The sequence below is a fragment of the Molothrus ater genome, assembly GCF_012460135.2.
Source record: "Molothrus ater isolate BHLD 08-10-18 breed brown headed cowbird chromosome Z unlocalized genomic scaffold, BPBGC_Mater_1.1 matZ_random_MA35, whole genome shotgun sequence".
Taxonomy (NCBI): domain Eukaryota; kingdom Metazoa; phylum Chordata; class Aves; order Passeriformes; family Icteridae; genus Molothrus; species Molothrus ater.
In genome coordinates, this window is record NW_023416471.2 from 4,887,521 (window position 1) to 4,912,891 (window position 25,371).

The window sequence follows — 25,371 nt, forward strand, 5'->3', positions numbered from 1 at the left end:
AATAAAAGAATATATGACATCACTGGTAATGCAGAAAGTTTCATTTAATTGGCTAATCCAAAAACAAGTTATAGCTAAAGCCTATACTTTTACATCTAATATAGAAGATAACTGATGCACCAAGGTTAACAATAATCTATTTAGTTGCTTTATTCAAAAGAACATTTATATTCTGATCTGTCCCTTCCAATTCAGCATATTCTAGGAATCTATGATTCTATATATTACTGAATAATTACTGCTTTGTTTACTTCTTCAAATTGGGAGGGACCAAAATAACCAACTAGACTACAGCTGAAGATAATAAGCCTAGCTGGAGACACTTTTTTTTTCCTGCAATAAATCTTACCAGTGTTTTCAGCACTGTCTGACTTTGAGGTATCAATGAAATTTTTTATTATTTGTTCGGTTTATCCTTTTGAATTGTATTTCATGTCTCTCTTACATAAAAGTGCAATACATTTTAGAGCCACAATTATGAAACTCTATTGACAGAGTATCTACACTGTAATTCTGCTTACAGATTTGGCAGGAAATTGAAATTACTTTTCTGAAAAAGCAAAGGCTTGCAACATCCCTGTGAGGTGAAAGAAGCCGCAAGTCTCCCTTGTATTAGCTTCACTTGGACCCATAGGTCTCAAATTATAACCAGGTAAATTATTTCAACAGAGCATGAGGATGAGTTCAAGATCTGAATAAGCACAGGGTGGTTAATCTCACAATGTAAAGAGAAGCTCTGTAATGGCAGGAGCATCCTCATTTGATGATGCCAGCTTTATTTAAACAGTGCCTCTCTGTTGCTGATTTGTCCTCTCCCTTCTTCCCCCACACCACCCTCGCAGTTCCCCTGCTGTTTTCTCACCTCTCTAACAGGTAGTTCTGCTGCTGACTCCTTCCTCCCCGTTCCCCATGCTCCAGTGTTGCTATTTTCCCAACCCCCACCCCCCTCCCTAGACCACTGCTTCTCTCTGGTGTCCAATATGCTACCAACCGTCCTCCATGGAAAATAAAACATAAACACTCCACACAGATATAGCTATGTAAAATAATGCTGATTAGTTTTCTTCAAAGCAGCATTACAGAGCAGTTTTATCTGGTGTGCTGCTGCACAGCAGACAATTCAGGTATAATTTCACGGAGTATGGGATTGAATTACAATGTCATGTTCTGAGCAAAGGGCAGCAGGATGTCATATCATGGTAATTCCAGTCTTGTTGCAGCCACTGCCATCAGTGCTCTCTGCCTTATTTTCTTTACAAGAAGTGTTGTGTTACAGATGAGATATCAGATTAAATCAGCAAGTATCAGGTTTAAAAGACACTAACACTAAAGCAGTACTTCTTCCCATGCTGTAACTCAATGGCAGAATTTATTCCTAACAGAATTTATGTAGGCCAAGAATTTAGACAGGTCCAAAACCACAGCAGATAGAAAGAAAGAAGAAGATTTCACCCATTACAATTAAACACAAAGACATCATCTTTGGTTCAAGTTCCTACAGACAAACTTTGCTGGAAGCATCTCTGAAGGAAGGAGAACAACATACTATGCATGTAATTTTTGATGCTGTCTTTCCGTTAGCATCTGCCACTAGGTAGTCCATATGGACTTTTGGTCCAACCCAGTACAGCTGTTCTCACATTCTAAATGTTTCATGCTTGGAAATATGTACAGCTTTTTCAATCAGCAAAATTTTAGTGGTTAGGTATCTGTTACTGATGTGATCTCCAAAATAAACAAAGCATTAACCAGACTATTCTGTGGAAATTTTCTTAAATCCTTTTCTTAAAGTATGCTTTTCTAACTGATAAGTAAGTAAGACAATCTGATAAATTTAATTTCAAGGTCTTTTCAGTTTCTGTGGGGCAGAAACAATTGAGACAGCTAGGGTGACATAGTTTGTATAACAGAAGCAAAAAGTAATTCAGCAGCAACTGCAATAAAAGGAACCCAGTGAAATTTAACCACCAAAGCTAAAGGATTTAAAACATTTAAATGCATTAGTCTGTTGGTGAAGAAAAAAGCCAATAGCCAAGGCAAAAGGTAGTCAGAACACTTCAGGTTTCCATTCACAATTCCACCCACTTTAAAATTCTCTCCATTTTTTTCTCTGAGGAAACAGGAAAGCAGAAATGACCTGCAGCCAGGGGTGCAATGGTGGAGAGGGGCTTTTATGTATGGGTTTTGATCTGTTAGACACATCTCACTTCAGATACCTCTGTGGGCCTCACACAGGCTGATCTCTACCTATTTCCCAGAATCCACAGTCTCTCTTTTGGTAAATAGTGACCTCTGAAAACAGTTCATCCTACAACTCCAAAAAGTACTTGGCAACATTCAAAGTACTGATCCTAATCCTCTGAGACACTCAAATAAACTGCTTTAATACTGATCCCAAGAGACCAGAAGTCAAACATACACACATTCTTCAAATTACTACTCAACATTAATTGCTTTATGTTTTGTTATATTTCTCAGGCACCAGCAGGGAGAGAAGGAACTTTTCCCAGCAGTACTACAAAGGGCTGTCAAAGCCATCTAGAATGGTCAGAGACTTCTTCACTGCAAGATGAAGCTGTCAGTACAATTTTTCTTGTATAAATGAGTCACTGACACCTTTCCACCTGACACAAAAAGCTTGTTCATGTCTTCCACTGTGTATAGGAAGATTCTCTGTGGCTCTCTCGCTTTCAGGTTCTGAACTGCAGTGCCTTTTGTTACATGTGCCAGCAAACATCCATGTCCTTGTTCGGTTACATTCACAACATACAGCTATCACTTGAATTATTTGTTCCTGAGACTGATTTATCCCATTTGAACTAATGCACAACCAATGCTTAGTGTTAAATTACCTTTTGCTGTGCTCTGGGGAATGGTGTTCCCCAATTTAGTGCTCCCACTGAAACAACTCCAAACTACACCCCAGTTCACTCACTTCCCAGACTCCAGTGGAGGGATAGAAAGGGACATCAGAGGCACAAAAGGCAAAGATCAGGGGTTGAGATAAGAACTATTTACTGGAAACAGCAATGAGGTAAGAAAATGAACAGTAAGAGCAAATATACTAATAAGGGACTGTACAAGAAATGGGCAGTTTGCACATGAGCTCTCACCCCCAAGAATACATGACCAGGAAGGGACCCCTTCCCCTCTTTCCTGGAAAATGAGGGATATAGGATAACATGGCCATGCCCCCTCCTGGCTGCAAAAATTAGCCCAGACTGGCTGGAATCAGCACAGCTTTACATTTTAAGGCAGCCAATCACAACTTAGCCAACCACAAACATACACAGTGTGTTTTCAGTCACTGGTCAATGATTACCTGTAGGACCTTGGGCAGGTGACAGCTTGTTTGCAGAATAAGAAAAATTGCTTAAGAAAGTAAATTAACTGTTGAGTATCCTCATTTCTCTTATCGTTGAAATGAGCATAGGACAAATACATTTCTGATTTGAGGTCCAAAGTAGCTCCTCCTGGGACCTTGGGAGGTGTAGAACAGGTGTGTTACTACTTACAAACGCTCACTGTGAACTTGAGTTGACTCCTGTGAAGTACTTTTAACATCTTTGGAAGCAAAGTGTGATTAAGATTATTACAAAAGCGATCAGGTGTCTCAGGCAATGAACACACTGCATTTTAAAACCTAATGTTACCATTACCTTAATAGCTAAATCACAATGTTCACTGGCAGTAGTGAGTTGTTCAATGTGTCTGTCCACTTCTGCCACCGATAAACTGCAGCTGCTTTTCTTCCTCCCACAGACAACATTTTCCAGACCTGTCAGCACTCTCTGCAGTTCTGAATTCAAGTCACTACAGTTATCTAAAAGAAAGCAAGACAAAACAAAACAAACATCACAACAATTAGTGACTCAGTGAAAAAACAAACTCTTAACCAGGAAGTGTCTGCTGCAGAACAGCCAGGACTGATACTGTTCAGAGAATGTCCTTGCACTCTGCCACTTTTTCCTCGATAACTGATAGGCTTAAATACTATAATCACATCAACTGAAATCATGAGCTACCTCTCATCTGACAAACAACACCTGACTGCTTCACGCCACAGATTATCTGAAGTGTCCATTCTTTCTTCAAAACTCCCTCTTTTCTGAAGAACATTTCAAGATATTACATGCTTACACTCCGTGACATTTTTTTTCTGTTTTTCTTTTGGCCATTCAAGGTCTATTATCCTGATTTTATTGAAGTCATACATTTGTCTCTGTAAATACAAGATTCTTCTGCTGGTACATTCAGGGATGTTATGACTTGATGTTTTTCAGAGGAATTTTTGTGGTTGTACTTAGGTATTGCCTGATTCTAAAAAATCCTGGTGTTTACAGAAATGATCCCTACCAACCACCTTAGAGCCTATGTTTTATTTTAACAGCTATGCCTTCAAATAAAGCAGCTGAATATTCACAGATCATAACACCACAGCTTATGTTTCATACTACAACCATATTACCACCTTATACAACAAAGCTATTTTAAAGTATCACAGAGAATGACTTCCTTTCCTGTCTTCAGGCAAACCTCTTCTAGTGCCCACTGGCGTAGCATCCTCCACTTATGTGAAAACACGTGGGTCTTTGTACCTTGCTAGCTCACTCCATAAATTAATTTTGTTTCTCTTAGGTTCACCTCTGGTGATGGGCAGTGGCAGATCCTGTGGCAGAATTCACCCTTGTGCTGTCTCCTGGAAGTGCCAGTCAGTATTTCTGGCTGGCTAGATCAGAGTCTGCAGAAGCTACCCACAGCACAGCACAAAAAGGGGGGCACTATGAGGCAGCAGCGCACCTGCAGCTCCTCCATCCCACTAAAAACAGCAGCAGGCATTCTTGGTGGAGGTTGTGATTCCTGTATTGCTGCTGCAAGCACTTCACCATAGTTTGACCTTTGTGGTAGTCTCACAGCTGTGGATCTTGCAGGGCACTAAAGCAGTGTGGCATTCAACTGGGTCCGAATTTTAACAGACATGAGTCACCAGATTATTGCAGACTGCCTTGAAACCTCCCTGTGCAAGGGAAGATTGAGAGCTGCTGGATGTAGGAATAGGAGGAACAGAAAGTAAAAAACTGCAAACTCGTTATCATTAACCTAACTTCACAGCCTAACACTCATAAATACAAACCTACTGCTGACCAAAAAGAAGAGTTTAGAATGATGTTATAGCACTGCATGAAAAATTTGAATGGGCAACATATACAAGTTTTTTTCTGGGAAGTCATTTCACTAATTCCTAATTAGCAATCACCCATGTGTTATAGTAATACCAAAAAAGCCCTTCATAATACCATCATTCACTCACAAGCAGGATATAGCAAGCAGGATGCTTACTTGTAAAAACCTTGTGTTTTGTTTGCTTGAATTTGCTTTTTTCCATAACATCCTCTGGAATAAACCTCTTGTACATTTAAACAACTGTCACAAGACCTTCTCTGCTGGGATTTGTTCTGATGGTGACACTCCCCCATAAAATAAGTATTTTACAGTGTGAGAACCTCATTTCTGACAGAAAACCAGCACAACCCAATCACAAGCTCTGCAAGACATACTGGAGAGCATTCACAGTTCTACCTCTAGGTGTTTTATTGCCTGTAGCAACTGAGCAGCAGATCCACATGTACCAGAGTGTCATGAGGTACTACTGGTTTTACTAAGTCACTGATTAGGGCAGTCACTCTATCAGAGCAGTAAGCAAGTCATGCACATGGGTTATTAGAGCATGATTATTTCTCCTTATATACCTACATCTAGAAGGATTTAAAACCATACATATTCCTGTATCTATACGTGTGTGTGCAATTTATTTTCACAGGAATATGGAAACAACATCCAAAAAAGATAGAGTCTATGGATAGAAGGAAAATATGGAAGAAATGCTGGAATCCCTAGACATAACTTTGTTCTTACTTTGTCCATTTTTGTCTGTGAGCCTACCCTTCAGGGAAAAGGGAGCACCCAATATTTGCAGATGCTTGTGGTCGAAGGAATGATGAAAGTCACAGGGTCCACAAAAACTCACAAATACACAACTGGCATGGAAACTGGGTCAGGTTAGGCCCAGACCTATTATACAAGCACATGGCAGTGGTTTTTGGATGAAGTGGGAAAGGGAAGAGAGAGAAAGAGCAGATGGAAAGGGAAGAAGAGAAGGAGGGAGAAGGAGGGAGAAGGAGGGAGAAGGAGGGAGAAGGAGGGAGAAGGAGGGAGAAGGAGGGAGAAGGAGGGAGAAGGAGGGAGAAGGAGGGAGAAGGAGGGAGAAGGAGGGAGAAGGAGGGAGAAGGAGGGAGAAGGAGGGAGAAGGAGGGAGAAGGAGGGAGAAGGAGGGAGAAGGAGGGAGAAGGAGGGAGAAGGAGGGAGAAGGAGCGAGAAGGAGGGAGAAGGAGGGAGAAGGAGGGAGAAGGAGGGAGAAGGAGGGAGAAGGAGGGAGAAGGAGGGAGAAGGAGGGAGAAGGAGGGAGAAGGAGGGAGAAGGAGGGAGAAGGAGGGAGAAGGAGGGAGAAGGAGGGAGAAGGAGGGAGAAGAAGAAAGAGAAGAAGATCACCAGTCTTGGCTCTGGCATGATTCAGCCATTCAGGGTGCCAGGTTGCACATGTAAAGCAAGCACCCTCGGCTTTGTGGACCTGTTTATAGGTAAGTTTTCCCCGCTCTGGAGATAAGGTTCTCCCTTTCTATGCAAATTAATTATCATGGGCAATCTGTTCTTTCAAACCTTTCTAGAAATGGCTGGGAGGGCTTCTGGGGTCTTAGGTGACCTGGATTCCCCACTACAGCACATGCCCCCTTCTCAGCTACATCTGTGCGCTTGCTGTGTGCTTTGTTGTGCTCATATCCTGGAGCTGAAGAAGGACATTTGTCTCTAAAGAGTGGTGCCTGTACCTCCACACGGCTCTCTTCTCCAGCCACATCCTGTTCCTTCCCAGAGTTTGTTATTACCAACAGTCCTTGGCTGGCTCCAGAGCTATCTGTCTGTTGGTTTTTGAGACAGAAACATCATCCCCCTTATATTCTAGGTCTCTACATTGTATGTCATTCTACTGCCATGTTTTTCATTGTTAGAACAAACTTACACAACTTGCTGTTTATATCCACAAAGCCTTCACTTCATGAAGACAAAGCCTTCACTTCATGAAGACAAAATAAACCCTGAAAAAGTGATTAAGTTTCCTTTTTGTTTTTTTCTTGGTAAGAAGAAAATTAAGGATGAAAAAACCCTCAGAATCTGTTCAAATAGGAACTTAACAGTAAGCACTAGCTTTTGAAAGTAAAATATTAACTTTTTTATAACTTTAAAAACCTCTATTAAATATTTTGAATTCCTAGGTCAGACACTTCACAGTCACATTATTATTAATACTGTTGTATCAATGTTTGTAGAAATTGTAGATGTGAAAATACAAATATGCTGTTGCAGGTCTTGCACTCGTAGACAATATAGTATAGAAAACAGAAACAGAATACTGAAGAGAATTCTGGAAATCTGTCATAGTGAGGATTACACCAGAATTCTGCTAGAAGGTCTGCTTCTGGGGAAATGGAGGCTCAGGGGGCACCTCACTGCTCTCTGCAACTGAGAGGAGGGTGCAGTCAGGTGAGGGTCAGACTCTTTCCCCAGGTAACAAGTGACCAGACAAGAGCAAACAACCTCAAGCTGCACCAGGGGAGGTTTAGATTGGATATCAGGAAAAGCATGTTCATGGGACAGGGTTGTGAAGCGTTGACCTAGGAACAGACTGCCTAGGGGGTGCATGGAGTCGCCATGCCTGAAAGTGCTCAAAAACTATGTGGGTATGGCACTTGAGGACAATAAATTTAATGGTGAACATGGTGGTGGTGCTGGGTTGATGGTTGGACTCAATGATGTCACAGATTTTTTCAAAACGTAATGATTCTACAATTCTACAATCAAGGCACAAAGATTACTTCGCATCTAAGTTCACAGTCATGTAGAGGCTCAGCATCAATTGTGATTAACACATCCTACATTAATTCATTTCCTCATCAAATGCTTGGATTTGCATTTCAAAAGCTATGATACCTTTCTGCAGTGGGAAGTCATCACTTCTGCTAAGAACACAACTCACCCACATCTGCAGTGACCATGGTGGACTGGTTCTCTGGCACTGAAACAGAGTTCTGGTCCATGCTGCGTGAGTCTTCATTAACCTCCTGCTGGCTTTGGCTCAGCTCTGACCGCAGCTCTGAGTACTCATCCTCCTCCCTGGCAGAGAGAGCAAAAGGAGAAATTAAATTCTGTGAGGAAAAGTGCATCTTCGTGACAGCCATTTCAGACCCACAAGCTGTGCCACAGGATCCAATTTACACAAGTGTTTTGCCCAGTCAGTAGAGATGACTTTAAACTCTTCATTGCAAAGCCACTGTGCCATGCTTGCAACACCCACTTGCAGCAGTTAGTGCCTGGTTTCCATTTCTTTATTCCTAACTTCATTATTTCTCCTGGCCACTGGAGAAAAAAGCAATGGGTGGAACTGAGTGCTACCAAGGATGTATGCAAGGACATAGACTGCTCTGAAGTAACTCCCCAGCTGATAATTTACACAAATCAGCACAAGTGGCCTTGATCCCAAAGTGGATTAGAAGTAACTGGTTTTGGTCTCTTTCTCAGTCCAAGGATGTCACCACCTCATGTGCAAAGTAATCATGCACATGAATGTACCTGCATATGTGAATCAAAATGCTTTTGGAGACAGGTTGCTTTTTACTTTCTCTTCCCAAAAGAGAGAGGAACAGATAAGTGAGCACTGCACTGAACTGCTGGAAAAAGAAAAGCCTCAATTACCTAGGTTTTAGTTTATTTGTCAAGCTGGTTCAACTAAAATAATTGAGGACACAAAATACTTTAGCTGAAGCTAATGAGCTTAAAAAAATTGGGCCTTTTCTCTCCCATCTCCACAAAGAGTTCAAAGCACTGGGAAAGAAGATAAGTAAATGAATAATAGCTTTGCTTGAGAACATTTGTAAACATTTTTTCTTTTGATCCATTTGCTGATTTGACTCAGATTTATTATTTTTTTAAACTTTCATAGCAACTGTTTTCACATTAAAGTATCTATTTTAAACATTGGAAAAACACCAGTTTATCCAGGTGCAGGGCCCCCTCTGATAGAAAAGAAACAGCCATCATTTTGTTGCACACCAAATCACACGCAGAGATTAATTTTGCTGCAGATTCAGCAGAAAAGTGTGAGAATGGAACCATCTGGCTTTGGAAACAATGAGAAACAGCAAAGACCTATCTGGGGATCTGGGAGGGGTATCTATAATGTTAGGTCTGTTGTGTGTGTGCTACATGGTGATGAGTGTTTCTTGCAGGATCCAGCCTGGAGGTATGTCTCGATTTGTCAGGCAAAACAGCAGACAAGATGGCCCATACATGCAGGTATCAATGACAGAAGTAAAGTCTGCTCTCAGAGTTGCAGAGGTGAGAACTTATGTACCTCAATAAAAACCAAAAAAGGACTTCTAGCTTGCTTGCCAAGCAGGGTTTCCCAAGGTAGTGAGATGCAATTTCTACCACGTTCTTCTAGACCTTACATTTGCTTCACTGCAAAGAAAGTGTGACTTTAGCAGAAGCACTTAGTGGCGACTATTACTAAACAAATTGCAGGTCAGCTGGTAAACACTGAGATTTACATCAAAGAATAGTCTTGGAAGTACCACGAAATACTTGTTTAAGAGAGTGATAGAACCTAGTCATGAATAGCAGGAGTTAAAACAGTGTAATGAAGACACATAAGCGTCCTTTAATGTTCCATGAACCAGTTTGTTATTAGCCACAAAAAAAGCCACTAGTAATTAGCTTTAGACAAAACAATTACCAAGCACTCAAACAGTTGTAATTTTTCCTCTGAAGGTAATTGACTTTTTTTCATTTATGAAACAATTAGTCTTATATTTTTAAAACCCGAATTACCTCTCAAATGGATAAAAAGTTCTGGCCTTAAAGCAACAGCACACATAACAATAATAATTTCTCACCACTCTTCTTTGGGGTCTTGCACAGATTTTTCTGTTTAAAATACAACACAGCCTCATCTAGCTAGCAACAGTACTGGGTTTTTCAGTTTAAGTGCCCCTCAGTATCTTGGGACAGTGAAAAGTAAATCATGCAGTAGGACTCTCACCCTTCTGATGACTCAAGCCAGAAGTCAGTTTCTAAATGAACTAATGCTTTTAAAAGCTGACCAGAAAGATCAAAATCCATTTCTGATTATGTGGCAGCAAGGTCAATCAGTGCTCCACCACCACAGAACAGACTGAAAACAGACTGAGGGCAAGAATAAGGGGGAATTCAAGGGCAGTGATACATCACAAATATAAATTCTGCCATTAAAACTGATGCTGGCAGTAACAAAAGATGCTGTTTGAGACTTTCTTTTCTCCAAAACAGAGGAAAGAGTCCTCCAGTGGCACTGGAAATGCAAGGTGCTCGACAGCTGACAAGGACCAGCCACTGGATTCCAGCCACACCACTGGAGGCATTACAACTTCCTTATTGCTGCTATCAGCAACAGCTTGGTTGTAAAAAGCAGGCATTTGTTCTGTTATGGGCCCTGATGGTCCCACTTGCTGGAATGTCATGATAAGTTGGAGGCAATTAAGACCAGATCAAGCCATGCTAAACACAGAGGATGGGAGGATTAGAGAAAAAAGTCTGTGGTTTTCAGTTACTTCTGCACCAATTGCTTTCTTCACTACTAGGTGCAACCAAGGATCAGAGTGCTGCACAGACACTCAGAAAAACTTGTTCCAACAGTGAGCAAAACTGCACATTTTTCAGCACCCTTTCACACCACAGAACACTGGCAAGGTGCATGTTTTCTTCATAGCTGCAGCCTATAGTTTGTACTACAGATACCAGCAGTTTTTCAACAATCATTTAACTTAAAAAAACTATTTTTAAAACCCTCTAAGACCCTCAGATAGAAAATACTACAAGTGTATGAGCACAAAGATTGACGAGTCCCTCTGAACTAGTTCATTGTGAACAAATTGTGACACGCTTGAGACAGCACAGAAATTAATCACTGAGGGCAGGGGGAGCTGGGCACTGTGCATTGAAGCCAACATTATTACACCCACATTGCCCTTCGAAATGGTTCCACCTAGCACATATTTAGAAGCCAGAATTAGACCTCCAGGTCACTGTGTAAATGTGACTGTACGTGCTGTGTGCTATTTCTTGTGAAGCCGTAGTCTCTTTGCTACTGTTATAGATGGATAAAGAGATGACTGGGTCTCGCAATTAAGAAATTACTATTGTTATGAGTATTGAGAAAAGCTTTAGTGATGTACAGTTATGTTCTTGTAGTTTAGATGTCCTCTGTTCTCCCCATAGTTAGTTCCCTTTTCTCCCCCTGTATTGTTGCCATCAGACAGCCTGGGTTGTCTAAGATAGGTAAAAACAAGGCGTGCACATGTGCCCCTTGCATGGAGCAGTTGGGAATGGAAAAGCCTGGTGATTAGGGGCTGCGGGATGGCAACATCTGATCTCCAATCAACTTCCAAGAAAGCAGTCTCCACCGATAAATGGCAAAGAAGAGCTGACTGACAGACTTTGGGAGGGGCCAAGGCTGGCTGATGCAACCCCCAAGATATAAAAGACTGAGCGTCCATCTTGAAGATGAACCGGCCACATGGTATCCACGAGGGCAGTTCCCAGCACTGTGAATTTTTCCTTATGTAGTCCCTTTGTTGTATCTTTTGTCAAGGTTTAATAAACCTTTTAAAATTTTCGAAGTGAGCAGTTGTTTCTCACACTACCCCTCTTTTCCATTAACTTCCAACACTTTCTAAATGTATCTCAGAATAAAAATTGTAAGTCTGAACAAATTATTTTACACTAATGGGTTATAAGATTCTTGACAACTATTTCAAGTAATTTATAGCACGCACCAACACTGAACATAGTATATTTCTGTCTGGTATTGTTATAGTTGCTCGCTATTTTTAGAGTTAGAGATGTACCCAAACAGCCATTGGTTTAGAACTAAAAGCAATTAGACATCTCTCTTTTCCTTTTCTTGAACCTCAATTTGACATCTAAGAAAAACTGTCAGTCACATGCTGAAGTTACAGCTGATTTTGACAGCCCAAGAAATTATTAAGGAAAAAAAAGAGTCAAGTTTGAATGAATCTAAGGCTATATGAAAAACTTCTGAAGTCAGAAATCTCACCTAAATATAGACATTATTACATTTTAGTACTCTACTGTGTAATTTCTAAATCCTTTTCATCTTTCAGAGTAACTGGGTGCATCCTTTATGTCCAAGTATTTACAATATGACTCTGGGAAGATCCATTTGACTGGTTTTCCCATCTTCTAGGCTGTACACTTTGAGATAAAATTGCATGCACCTTGTCAAAGGACAGAGATCTTTGGCAACAGGGGCTCGTCTACTTGCACCTGAGTATTTGAGTGCTGGAACACACTTTTTTCACCTTACTACCTCTTTTTGGAAGGGGGATTCCAAACCAGCTAGGCTGTCCGGAGCATCAGCAGTAGGGAGATGAGACAATTGCAGATGAATGCTGGCTTGCTCCCCCAAGCATGGTGAACTCATTTTACTCAAGGAATGCTGGAAGAATGCAGAGCAAGAGCTGCAGCTAAAAATTCATGAGGCCACACACATGGACCCAAGAAATGCCTAGCAAACCTCGAAAAATCCTGTAAACTACTGAAAACATTCCTGTAAGATTACTGCCACGGGTATCAGCATATCATATACACCTGGAAAGAGACACATGCATTGACATGTGAGTTAAGCTTTCTCCCAGGAAAGCTGTGGCTGCCCCATTCCTGAAAGTGTCCCTAGCCAAGCTAGATAGAGCCCTGAGCCACCTGGTTTTGTGGAAGGTGTCCCTGCCCATAGCAGTGGTTGGAACTAGATGGTCTTACAAGTCCCTTCCTACCCAAACCCCTCCATGATTCTAGAGCCAGCATTACTAAACTGCATGAGCAAAAGCCATTACACTTCTAAACTCTGACAGTGCAAAAGCAAAAAACCCCCAACACACACCAAAAAATAGAGACAAAAATTCTCAGAATGGAGAATATTAACCAGCTTATATAGCCTGCCAACACTCCTCCTCAGACTGTTGCAACACCTTATTCGATTTAAACATGGTGTCTCCTTACTTTCTGTTTCTGACATTCTGAGGGCACTGCTTCACATTCAAATAAATATAATACAATTTAAAGAGGATAGTCAAATACCCTCCATGAAGCACTGGTTTCTTCTAATTGTTTCCAAAATATTTTTGTGTTTAGGAACTATAAGGAATGTCACAGAGTAGAGGTACATGAAGCTACACGTTAGTTTATTTTTACAATCTAAAACTGATATGTGAAAAAGAGAGTCACTGTGTCAGCACTGGGGAAACATTAATCTGTTATGCAATTAATGTAAGCTCTGGTTCCAGAAAGACAGCCCAAATTTTGTGGCAGCACAAGTAAAGCCTCTCCTCAATACTACCTGCAGGTTTCAAAGAGACAAATCAAAACTAAAATCTTCCTGTTTTAGAGGAAAGTGTAACTGCTGAGGCCCCAGCAGCGCTGTGTTCCCAGAACATCTTCACTCAGGACTGTTCTGCTCCAGCTCCCAGACTCAGCAGTCCCCAGAGCCAAGGGTGGAGCGCTGCGAGTCACACCTGCTCCAGCAAGGACAGCAACTGCACCACCCTTGCTCTGTGGGATGCACAGACAGCTTCTCAAGACTGACACATGTGGATCCCAGAGTGGATTTACAGATAGCCACAGCAGGAGGTATCAGTTTTCCTTCTTTCAGCTGGCTTTACAAATCCTGTGGAATCCCTTCAGTTTCCATTTTCAGAAGGAATATTTCTCCTCTGTTCCCCAGGCACCAAATTATTGGCCTGACAAAGAAAATAAGCTATTTCCATCATTAAAGGAAATAAAAAGAGCCACTAACTTTAAAAAACATTTTTGGTTCTTACTAATAAAACCAAAACAAATAAAACCAGATGAGGCATTCCAGCTGTCTGAGCAAAACAAGCTCTCATATGATTGAATTAAACTGGAGTGGCATGACAATGGTGTGGCACCTGTTGCAGTAGTATTGTTCTGATGCCTTTAAAGGCCAGAACTGCCCAAAAGGGACAGAAAACCTGCATTTTTCATGAGAAGCAACATGTACATCCCATTAGGCTTGTTTCTTACACCTCATGTTCCTGTGCATGTCACAACTGACTCATTTATGGACATGGTTAAACATTCAGAGGTATCCATCTGATTCCAGTTCTTCATAATTTTACACTACCTGGCATTTACTTTGCCACAAGGATTCCAAACACACCATTTTTATGAATTCTATGTAATATTCTTCTTAAATGTCATAGAGCTTTTCTGTCACTCAAGAAGAAAAAAAATCAGTGCAGTTCTCATGCTTTCTCAGATTTTGCTTTTCAACTAGTCTTTTTAAAAGACAAATGGAAAGTTTGTCTGCAGAGGTATCAAGCATAAATGAAGAAGGGAGTCATGGGGATTTTTTTCAGAGAACTACTACCAGCAGAAAATACCTGAAAAATCTCACCGTGACCATTGCTAGTTACGATCATCTCATAGGCAACAGTACTTATGTTATTAAATAACATGAACATGTGATTCTAACACTGCTTTAGTAGTGGTAAATATTTATGTGATTGTGTTTCGTCTTTTTTATGGTATACCAAACATTCTTCTTTTTCCATTCTAATATATTAATGAAAGATTAAGTGAGTAGTTGTAACAACATTGTCTTGTGCTAGCAGAAGTACTCGCAACAAAGAAATGAAGCAATTGCCAAAAAATAAGTGCAACTAATAAGTAAAGAAAAACTGAAAATTTGCTATATGGCCAGAGCACCACATCAACATTACCCACAAATGCATCAAATCTAACTTAATGTTCTCTAGAAAATCCACAGATTCTGGCATATCATTGCATCTTCACTAGGTAAACTTTAGGAAGCTCCGTCTGCACTCCAGTTCAACTTTTCTACATTGAAAATAATATGTAAAAACATAAACATGTAAAAAGTGAGGAAAACTGTTTCCATGTAGTCAAATATAAAGTTTATTTTAACACAGTAACAACCTAGTGTAATACCCCAAGCTTTGCTGCTGCAGAACCAGGCAACAACATGATTTGTACCATTGTGTTTTGTCAAAAAAGCCAGCACAAGAAGAGGCAAAACCTACTGATATCTATTTGAACTGTATCTTTCCCACAAATGATTTTGCTTAGGTGATCTACAGGAGGCTGCAAAATAAAGTTAAAAGCTGAGATTCAAGTCGGGTGTCTTCATCTTCCTTTACACACTGTTGCTATCACTTATATGGTACACTGGCACATTACAAAAAGGAATATTTAGATGTCATGGTGCATGTTTTGCAGTGCAGGTTGTCAGGTTTTGTAAAGTGTGGCTTTGCCAGAGAGAAGGAAGCCCTTCTTGGGTGCTTGGGATGATACTCCGCAGAACACACACCATGATTATGGGCAGCTATTCTGTACCCGTCATGACAATCCTGAAAGTCGTCATCATATTAGAGCATAACTCGCACCACGTCTTGCACCAGGTCTTGCCCTGGCCCAGAATTCCCAGGAAGCTGCAGTACCTTATGGTTGCTCCCTGCAGCCGATCGATTTTCTTGTTGAGCTCAGCAATGATGCTGTGCAGCTCTGTGATCCGCTCCTCGTAGCGCAGCGTCGTTCGCTCCTGCACATCCTCGTGCTCTCTCATCAGGTGGGACTGCTCACACTGCAGCAGAGAAGCAAGGAAACAGAAAGGGTGTTATGGACAGCTGCAGGGGATTGGGCACAGGGCAGGAGTGCACTGCACTATGGTTTTCCTACTCATCAAACCAACAGTGCCTTAACAAGAGAAAAGGACAGGTGTATGCAGGTAGGCAGTTACAGTATTTGAGAACTGACAGACTATGCGGTGTACTTACTTGTTTTTTTTCCTAAAGAGAAGTTGCCATTTCTGCTTGGAAAAAAACCCCACTATTTGCAACTCAAAATAGCCATAAATATATAATCTTTGAATCATAGGATCTCCCCATTGTGGTCTGAAATAGAACAAATCTTACAGCAGAAACCACATTATTATAAAGTAATCACACTTTTAGGTTATAACTTCATCTCTAGTGTAAGTACTTGCTTTTAGTAATGTTTATAGGTAACAGCATATTTTTAATATGTTCGTAATCTCCAATAAAATGCTCATGATTTGAACAATAAAGAGCTACATGACTGCTTGTTTTTCATCCATATCATGAAATCCTCCTTTTTCCTTCCCACAGCATTTTAAATATAGTCTCCCTGGCTTACTCTTCAGGCCAGCACATGCTCTATTTCAATTACAATAAACCATTACAAACCACTGCAATGACAAGCCAGTACTGCATGCTGATTGAAGCTTTGCTTTCATTTCTAACATTTTGCTTCTGACCCCCTCCAGTCAAGCCTCCTAGCAATCACACAATGTCAAGTACCATGCTGTCAAAAAAACCAAAACTCACAAGTCACTTAACAGTATAAAACCCACACTCCTTAATTGAAGAGCAGCAATGTAAAATCTTAGCATTTCTAAGGGCCAAAACTGATAGTAATATTGGAGGTCCTCCAAAACTGCTGAATCAAACAGGTTTTTTTTTTCAAATCAAGTAAACACTCTATACAAGCTAACTCCCTAAACCCTTTGGACTACAAAAAATAATGAAGGAGTAGATGTGCCAGAATTTTCATAATTTGCTCCCATATTTTTGTCCACTTACATTCACAGCTTGATAACATAAAAAGACTGCTTGAAAATTAAAATTTACAATAAGCTTCAATAACATTTTTATTTTTAATTTTAAATAAATTTATTCCACAGTTTTTAACTTCCATGAATATGCACACTTAAAAGTAGCACAGACATCAGAGCACCCTTCCACAGACTACAACAAAATAGTTTCTACCTTCAGCTGTAGTAAAAATCACTTTCACCTACACTAAGGAAAACAGATCATATCATCATACTGCAAAGGAGAGGAAAGGAAGACATTTCAGAAGACTGATAATGTTCACTTGGCTTATGAAACTTCAGGTTGGCAACTGATAGGCTGTACATGTACCTTATGATGACTCTTTACAGTAGGATCATTCTACAGCTTATATCTCACATTTCCACATCTTAACATTGTATCTTTCTGAAGATTTCAAACTGCAGAAATAACACAGAGAAAGTGTTTCACAAAAACTTTAAAGTAGATTTAGGGGCAATAAAGAGTTGCTTCTTTAGCCTTTCTAAACCTGAATTTCTTCTGACACACGTATTTGTCCACAAATGCTACCTCACCATTATCAAGACCAATCTATTATGTGCACTTGTGGTTTTTTTAGCTTTTAAACCAAAGGGATGTTTCAGATAGAGTGTATAATAATTGTTTCCAGATAATAAATAAAACCCCAATCACAACAATTTTTGTCTTTCTAAGCTATGCCTGAAAAGCAGAATTTGTTTCTATTGACTGAAGATATATGGACTTTTGCTAATGGGTTTCAGCCACATTACAACTTGATTTCTGTTTTCTCCAGCCATTTTTCAGTGACCATTTTTCAGGATAACATCATTCAGTGACAGATGTACTTTGTGAACAACCAGCAGTCTGGCAATATACAATAATAGCTTCACATTTCACTTTTTAAAAGAGCTTTTGAATTATCTTAGGTAAAAGCAACTGGAAAAGGCTGAAAGGAAACCTCTGTAAAAGATAAGCCATGATACTGAGGACTGGTCTGTCTTTGAGGCAGGGAACAGAATTGCATTTCCTAAGTTCTGGTCAGCCATCAAGAAAAAATGGCAAAAGCATCCAAGCAATGGAAACATGGTTCAGTAAGAATCCCAAAACGCACCAGTGGAAATTTGTTCTGGTTATTCAAAAGTGCTCTTTATTATGGAACTGTCATCTGAAAACTTAAAAAGGAAAAGACAAATGCATGTTTTTCTACCCACTGCTGAAGTTTTTCTCTGGGATACTACTGTGGCTGTTCACCACCATCCTTAGTTTCTTTATGGTTTGAGTCTCAAAACAGCAATCTACCACCGGTCTCTATTTCTTTCCAAGGTGTACACATTCACCTCCTAAGATTTATTTGCATGTCAGTCACACAGTACAAGGTAAATATAAATATCTATACCCTTAATAATAAATACCTTATACCCTTTTCCTCATCTTTCTTCCAGCCTCATACTTAAGAGCTCCAGTCTCAAAACCCTTAAGAGGTCTAATTCTCTGAGAAAGTAAACACAGGGATAACCAACTGAGAGGTTGCAAAAGATGAGCAATTAATTGTTGGAGTCAGAAGAGAAGTTTCCAGCACAGTTCTCAATATAAGTTGAGAACTCTTGGTTGTTATTTGGTACGGATTAAAAAGGTCATTTCATTTACAATAAAAATTAACAATGGTTGGAACCGCCACTGTCTGATCTCTTGATGCTAGGAAACAACAACAGCAAGAAGTGTATGAGGAAGAAGAATGACAAGAGAAAACATTTTAATTCAAACTTATTGTCTGAACAAGTGATTCTATTTCCTATTAATGTTCATATATTCTTAGTGAAAGAAACACCAGCAATATGTTAAATTCTGTTAATCTTTATATTAAATTTGCAGTGTTCAATCAGAGGTCAAACAAAAAGGAACTACTAGCAGCGGTGCTCATTACGAGATGCCCCAGTGCCCCAGGCCCTGCAGAGACAAACCCTGGCTGTGGTGCTGTTCACCAAGAATACAAGTCATCACCTGAACAAGCCACAGTGATAAACCTGTCTAACAGGATTACAGAAGCTAAAAATCTTAGCTCAACTAATACAGTGTTTTAATTTGAGAGGAGTGGCAGATTTAAAAGTAGCAATCCATTAATCTAAATTTAAGTATAAAAAAAAGTCTATAGTGCTAAATCCTCAATCACAAAAGCAGGCATGGTCAGAATTAATTGTTCTGTGATACGTTCTGTGTATACTTAATGTGGAAGAGGAATACAAACACAAAATTAATCTATGTCTGATAAGGACATCACACAACAAAACAAAGTCATTTCAATGTTCATTTGAACACCATGCATTCCTATTTCAAGTTTCTCTGTTAAATGAGAAACTAAAGCCTTCCTGTGAAGTTCACATGTTCTTACATGTCTACAGAGAATGTTGCTTCTGTTCTTATATGTCTACAGAGTGTTGGTTTTACTCTTATACTGTAATTCTGCTGTTCCTCTCTATATTCTGAATAATCAAGAGGATGGCAAAGAACTATTACTGCAGTAATGAAACTTACTGCTGTGACACAGGATCCAGAACAATACAGCATATTCTGTGTCTAGAGCTATTATAAAATAACAATGACTAAGCATAAGAATGAGAGAGCAGGATAACCTTGTGAAAGGAGATGAAATTATAAGAAAAATATAGTAAGTGAATTATCTATTCTTGTTGTACTTGCTGAAACATTCAGCATGTTATTAAATCCCATGCTCAATCACAGAACTACAGAACTCAATGTCACAGGATATTGGAAATGCCAAGAATGTAGACAGATTAGAAAGAAGATTATATAAATCCATGGAGGACATGACTATAGAGATGTGATATGGCCTCCTGCTCACAGATGTTGGCAGAAAGGTGGGGGATATGAAAGAGGAAAATCTCTATGTGCATTTCTTATGCTCTCCCTTCAGACTCCCACCGTTTATCACTATCAAAGCCAGGATACTGTGCCACACAGAGCCAGTAGAAAGTACAAGAATTATCATAATCACAGAAAGATTTTTGGAAGAAGACATTAGTTGTGGTTGACCAGTGTTTCACAGCAAATTTCATTCAAGAGATCATTTTATTGCTGAATTGTACTCTGATAAAAACACAAAGAGATCTGCTATGTTACTGAAATAATAGAAGCATGCAGAGAAATGCTGTATCTGGTCTCTATAGGCTGCAGATTTGGAAGGGAGTATGCTACAACAACCACTAATCAATTACATCACTTCACAAAACCTTAAGCCCATGCTGTCCAACTAGCTTTCTTCACCATTTGTCATCTATTACTTGAGCTGTGGTTCCCCAAATCACCTCCACTCTGCAAATCACTAATCCTTTCTTCCAAATGCCTCACATGCTTCATGAAATGATGGGAAAGGTATTACAAAAAATGCGTTTTAAGAGCTATTTGTTCCAGAGAGCATTTACCATGCCAGCTAAAATGAAACATGTGCTGCCTTGGTAAGTACAGTCAGATACAGAATACAGATTTAATACTGACCCACTAGCATCTGAGTGTGGTTATGCAGAACCTCAAACACCTCCTATTTAATTTATGCCTTCTGAACCTCTGATTCACATTAGACAGAGGCTGTAGAGGAAAGAATAATGAACTAATCTCTGTGGAGTGGGAAGAAAAGTTAAAAAAAATATGTTAAGTGGCACAAGTACTTGGTATGCAGTTAGAAAAAGAAGGCAAGGTGCAGTGGTTTCACCAGTGTATGTTTTAGTACTTAAGCACTGCCAACACATTCAGTATATGAGTTGTGTTTGTTTAATGATTTGAATTCCTTAGTAAAGATTTGTATTTTATTTAACACATACTAAATTCTATCCTCTGGAGGGCTTTAGAAAAAAATGAAGTGCAAAGAGATAAATCATTAAACCTTTATATAAAACTGTTCATTATAAAGACTTATTTGTTTATCCAAAATCCAGCTATGAGCCTGCTTTTCGGATATTCCAGTTGTGTACTCTTCACAGGTCAGGAGGCACTGATCACTATGTTTGTGTTTGCATGGCTCAATATCAAGTAAAACCCCCAGCATTACAAACTAAGCATTATGTACGCATGCGTAATTGGTAACCCATCAAAGAAAACAACAATCTTGAGCTAACAGAGCACACGTTAATTGGTATTAAGGACTGATCCTTAATCCCAATTGCCATCAGTGTGTATTCAGTACTGTATGGGAGCACCTACAAGGCACTCTTCATGGGCTGAGAGATAATATCTCTACTTTTAAATAAAGATCCAGAAATAAAAATAAAATACTAACAAAAACCTGTGGTTAGCACCAGACCCTCCGGAGTTACAAATAACAAGAATAAAATCAGTGCAATCATGCAGAATGATGTGGATCATTTGGATACAGTGAATCCATCTGAGAGTTTAATGCAGCCTCATAGCAAACTGTAAGCCAGAAAGAGGACTATCCCAAGAATGCCACAGAAATTACAAAAGGCTCTCAGGATTATAGCTGATAAACCATGTTAACTCCCAGCGTGGCTCTGGATCACATATTGAGGAGAATAAAAACATGAAAGTGATTTTATTTCTGGATGTTACATTGATGGTCTGCAATAACAGTATCACTTACAAGCCCATAAATCTTAAAAGCAGCTGAAAAAAACATTAGGGAATGCAGACAAAGGCCAAAATAAGGGAGGACTGAAGAAAGAGCCTGAAAATCGAGACTGCTTAAACACTTCTATATTTGGCTTGAATTTAAGTAACACAGATGAAAGGTCTCATCAAAATGAAATAAATATAGAAAATTAAAATCTGTAAAGTCACAGAAAGGCTAAGGATTGCAGGGAACTTACTCACTCAGTCCCTTACCCAACCCAAGAACAGGTCCAGGTGCCTTGAGTACTTCCAAGGCTGGAGATTCTACAACATCTCTGAGCAACAAATAAAGTGGCACAGGACAAAATGGTTTTTTTGTCTGTATCCAAGCATTCTGAATTAGTTTTGAAATGTTAACTATTTTCAAAAGGTATTAGTTTGATTTTCCTTGCTTGCATTTGCCACTATGTAAGAGCTATGAAAGCATCAGAGTTCCAACCTTATTCTTATTAAACCCCTTGGCTTTCCACTGGCTGTATTTTCCACAATTCCAACTGGCATACTGGAAGCTAGACTGAGATTACAAGTAACTTCTCCCATAACATCAAAACAACTGAAAATTGGCAGTAACTTTTGATCAGTGTTAATTTGTGCTGTGTTTAAATGTGACCCAGGAGTGCAAGGCTCTGCAACCTGTTACCTAACCCACTGAGAGCAACCTGTAATTCTTATATTCTACAATAATTCAAAGCACTTGTTGCTTATACTGACTTCAAAACAAAATGTATCTAATTAATTTTTACTTTTTTTTTTTTAGAAGAATGTCTTCAACACATAAAAGGTATAACCCATGGCAACTATGTGTCTTGTAGTCTTAAAATTCTTTTGACTTGTGACATTGTTTGGAATTTTATCCTCTCTCAGGACAAGGACTGCACAAAACCAAGGATCTTCAGAATCTTGAACTATTGCTCACCTGTGCTTTTGCCAATTTCTTTTCCAATAGGTCACGCTCCTTTTCTGTTTGTTGTAGACGCTTATTAAGCTCCACAATGTCTCCCTTTAATGAAGCCAGGGCTGCTAAATGAAGCTGGAAGACAGAAAGGAAAGAAACAAATGAATCAATTCGCAAACCACTTAGCACTAGAGAAGAGACAATATTATATGGCAGCTATAGTAATGCTGGTTTTCTCTAGTAGTCAATAGGAACTTCAGTAGAACAAAGTCTAAAAAAATTCCACATACAACTAACAATTTAACTAATAGTTTTTTAACATGGATTTTTTCTTTCCAGGCAGAACACACATTCGTTCACCATATCCTTTATAAGGGCAAATACAACGAGGAATAATTCAGCTAGGAATGCATAGATTAGCTATAATGCTACTGCATTAAGACATAGCCTGAGTCTTGTGCTATAAACCCTTACATTAAATGCTGACTAAAATTTGCATTATAGAATGAGGTGTACCACGTTTTAAGGCCTTTAGACATATAGAGGTTATCATTCTGGTGAAAGTGGATAGCTCCATGCAAAGGATTTGCTTTGATTTTGCAACTAACGCTTACATCACTGCGAGCTAATCTTCTGCAGTTGTTGCTCTCGTCAGTCCCACGCCAGTGAGTTTCAGTGATTCTTATCTACTAACCCACATATGAAGAACCCAAACTAATTTTCTTTCTGCAGCAGATGCTTTTGATGAAAGATACTTTCCACACTTAGCTGATAGCATGCAAAAATACATATCAGTCTAGGATAACTCACAACATTGAAATTAGGTTAGCTACACAACTTAAAAACCAAGAACAGTTCTTAAAAGAATTTTAACTGTTCCCATTCTTTTCTTCTCCTTAAATACCCCATTCATCGTTTCACCAAATTCATCAGCCAGAATTCAACACTAAGTATTGATAACTACACCTGGAAAGTCCAGGAGGAGAACTAGCCACTGGCCCTGAAGTCTTTCTTTGTAGTCGTAAAGAAACAGCTTCAAGTTATGCTGGGTATGAAAACAGAAGTGACCTTTCACACCAGACCAAGCAACACAGCAAACACTGCTCTGCTGCCAAGATTCAGGCTGAAATACAAACTGCTTCTAATCCTCCACCCACTTTCAGTCCCTCAATCTGATATTCTATTGGGCGGGTCACCTAAAAGTAATTTCTCTTGTTTCATTTGCAATGAATCAGTTAGTAAGTCCTATTTTGATATAAATTCTACCTTTATAATACTGGAAGCCAGCAAAACCATAGCTGTCTTCCCATGCTGATGTGTGAAAGCAGCTGCCTGACAGCAGAGAGACCAGAACCAACTGGCTCTTCACATACAGTATTCTCATTGTTAATGAAAAAAACTCTCCCTTCAAGACAAGAAAGATAATTTTAAAAAGGTATTTGGATGTGAATTCTGCCTTTTTAAATACTGTGTAACTAGTAATTCTCTGGGTATCCTCAATTGTCAGTGCAGTCAATAGGACTTTTATTACATCAGCTACAAAAATACCTTACATACATGTAGTTATTTGTTTCAGTACAACTATACACATACACAATTTTATGTTGCAGAACATTTAAGATTCTCAAGGCAGCCTCATTTTTCATGTAAAAACTCAGTAGCTCAGGTTTGCTATGGGCATATCCTACACAGCTTCTATAAAGTATGTACACTGAAAACTCTGAATAAACCAAGAAACATCCTTAATACCTTGAAGTATTTTTGACCTTCAGCAGAAGGAAACTATGCACTGATTTCACAGTGCAGAGAAAAAAGAAGCAGACCAATTGTACCAATCTGTTCGTTACTTCCTTCAGATTTTCAGAAAATCTGGTATGTTTTTAAGCCACTGTTTTACCTTATTTCCATAACAGAGTAGAATTGTTGCAATGAAGCTCACAAGTTTGTTCACAAAATGCACATCCTTCACCACAGCTTTCAAATAGTACATGAAAAATGGCTACAATTCTCCAAATTGAATAAAACAATGCTACATAGTCAAGTGTCATTCCCTTTCATACCCTGTAATTAAATGATCACCAGCTGTTGTTTTAATTAAATACAAGACTAATAATGCCCATACACATGGCCTTGTAATATAAAAGGACACCATTAATTTGAAAATCTCAATGAAAAGCAACTTGTTCTCTGAACAGCGAAACTAATGAGGCAGACTTCCAATGGATTTGTCTTTGTCCTCTTCACCCTCTGCAGTCAGCTCAGCTGTTCTTCATGTCCCCTAGCACACTGCAAGCTGGGTAAGAAACAACATGAATTGTGCCTGGTTTTACAGCAGCCTGGCCTAGCAGCCCCTGCCAAAGATGGGTATCCAATACCTCTGTGCTCAGTATAGCATCTCTCTTCTCTAAACAACCAAAGGATAGCTTTATTAAGGACAAGGAAAGCTTGCTCTATCTTTTACCATCCAAAATTACCCTTTCATTAATTGGATTGTTTCAGTTTCCAAGTGCTAATAAACTTTTAAAAAAACCCAAAAAACAAAACAACCACAAAACAAAAAAACAACAAAACCCAAAACCAACCAACAAACAAACCACAAAACCCCAAAAATAAAAATAAAAACAAAAACAAACAAGCAAAAAAACTACCCAAAAACCCAAAACAACAACCAAAAAAAACCAAAACCAAACAACACAGTGAAAGGGCAGACTACCTAAAAAGAAGCTATCACAATAGAGGAGGGCTGCTTGTGATACTCTAGTTTGATGTGCAAGTGATGCCTCCAGCTACTACTGAATACTTAAGATTAACATAGCCATTGTAACTGTGTATTCATGGCAGAGTCAGGCTCTCCTCTGCAATTCCTTAAAAAGGTTTTAGGAACCATTGCTGCACTCTCCCTTAAGGTGTGAGCGCTCCCACAGATCATGCTTCCCAGTGTGCTTGTTTATCACAAGGCAGGTGGGAACTGGAACATAATCTTTGGATGTTGCTGTAACTCAGAAAAGGAAACATCTGAGC

At 39.3% G+C, this 25,371-nt stretch overlaps 1 protein-coding gene across 1 annotated transcript in view; it reads right to left on the reverse strand.

Moving 5' to 3' along the window:
- The window catches only part of MCC (MCC regulator of WNT signaling pathway), a 138,710-nt gene that overhangs the window by 44,947 nt on the left and 68,392 nt on the right, over positions 1–25,371 (reverse strand). Inside the window, exons 2-5 of the mRNA XM_036402863.2 lie at positions 22,372–22,485; positions 15,642–15,784; positions 8,090–8,226; positions 3,660–3,823 (exon numbers count right to left, since the gene is read on the reverse strand). Of these exons, the coding sequence (XP_036258756.1) occupies positions 3,660–3,823; positions 8,090–8,226; positions 15,642–15,784; positions 22,372–22,485 (558 nt within the window). The remainder of the gene's footprint in view (positions 1–3,659; positions 3,824–8,089; positions 8,227–15,641; positions 15,785–22,371; positions 22,486–25,371) is intronic.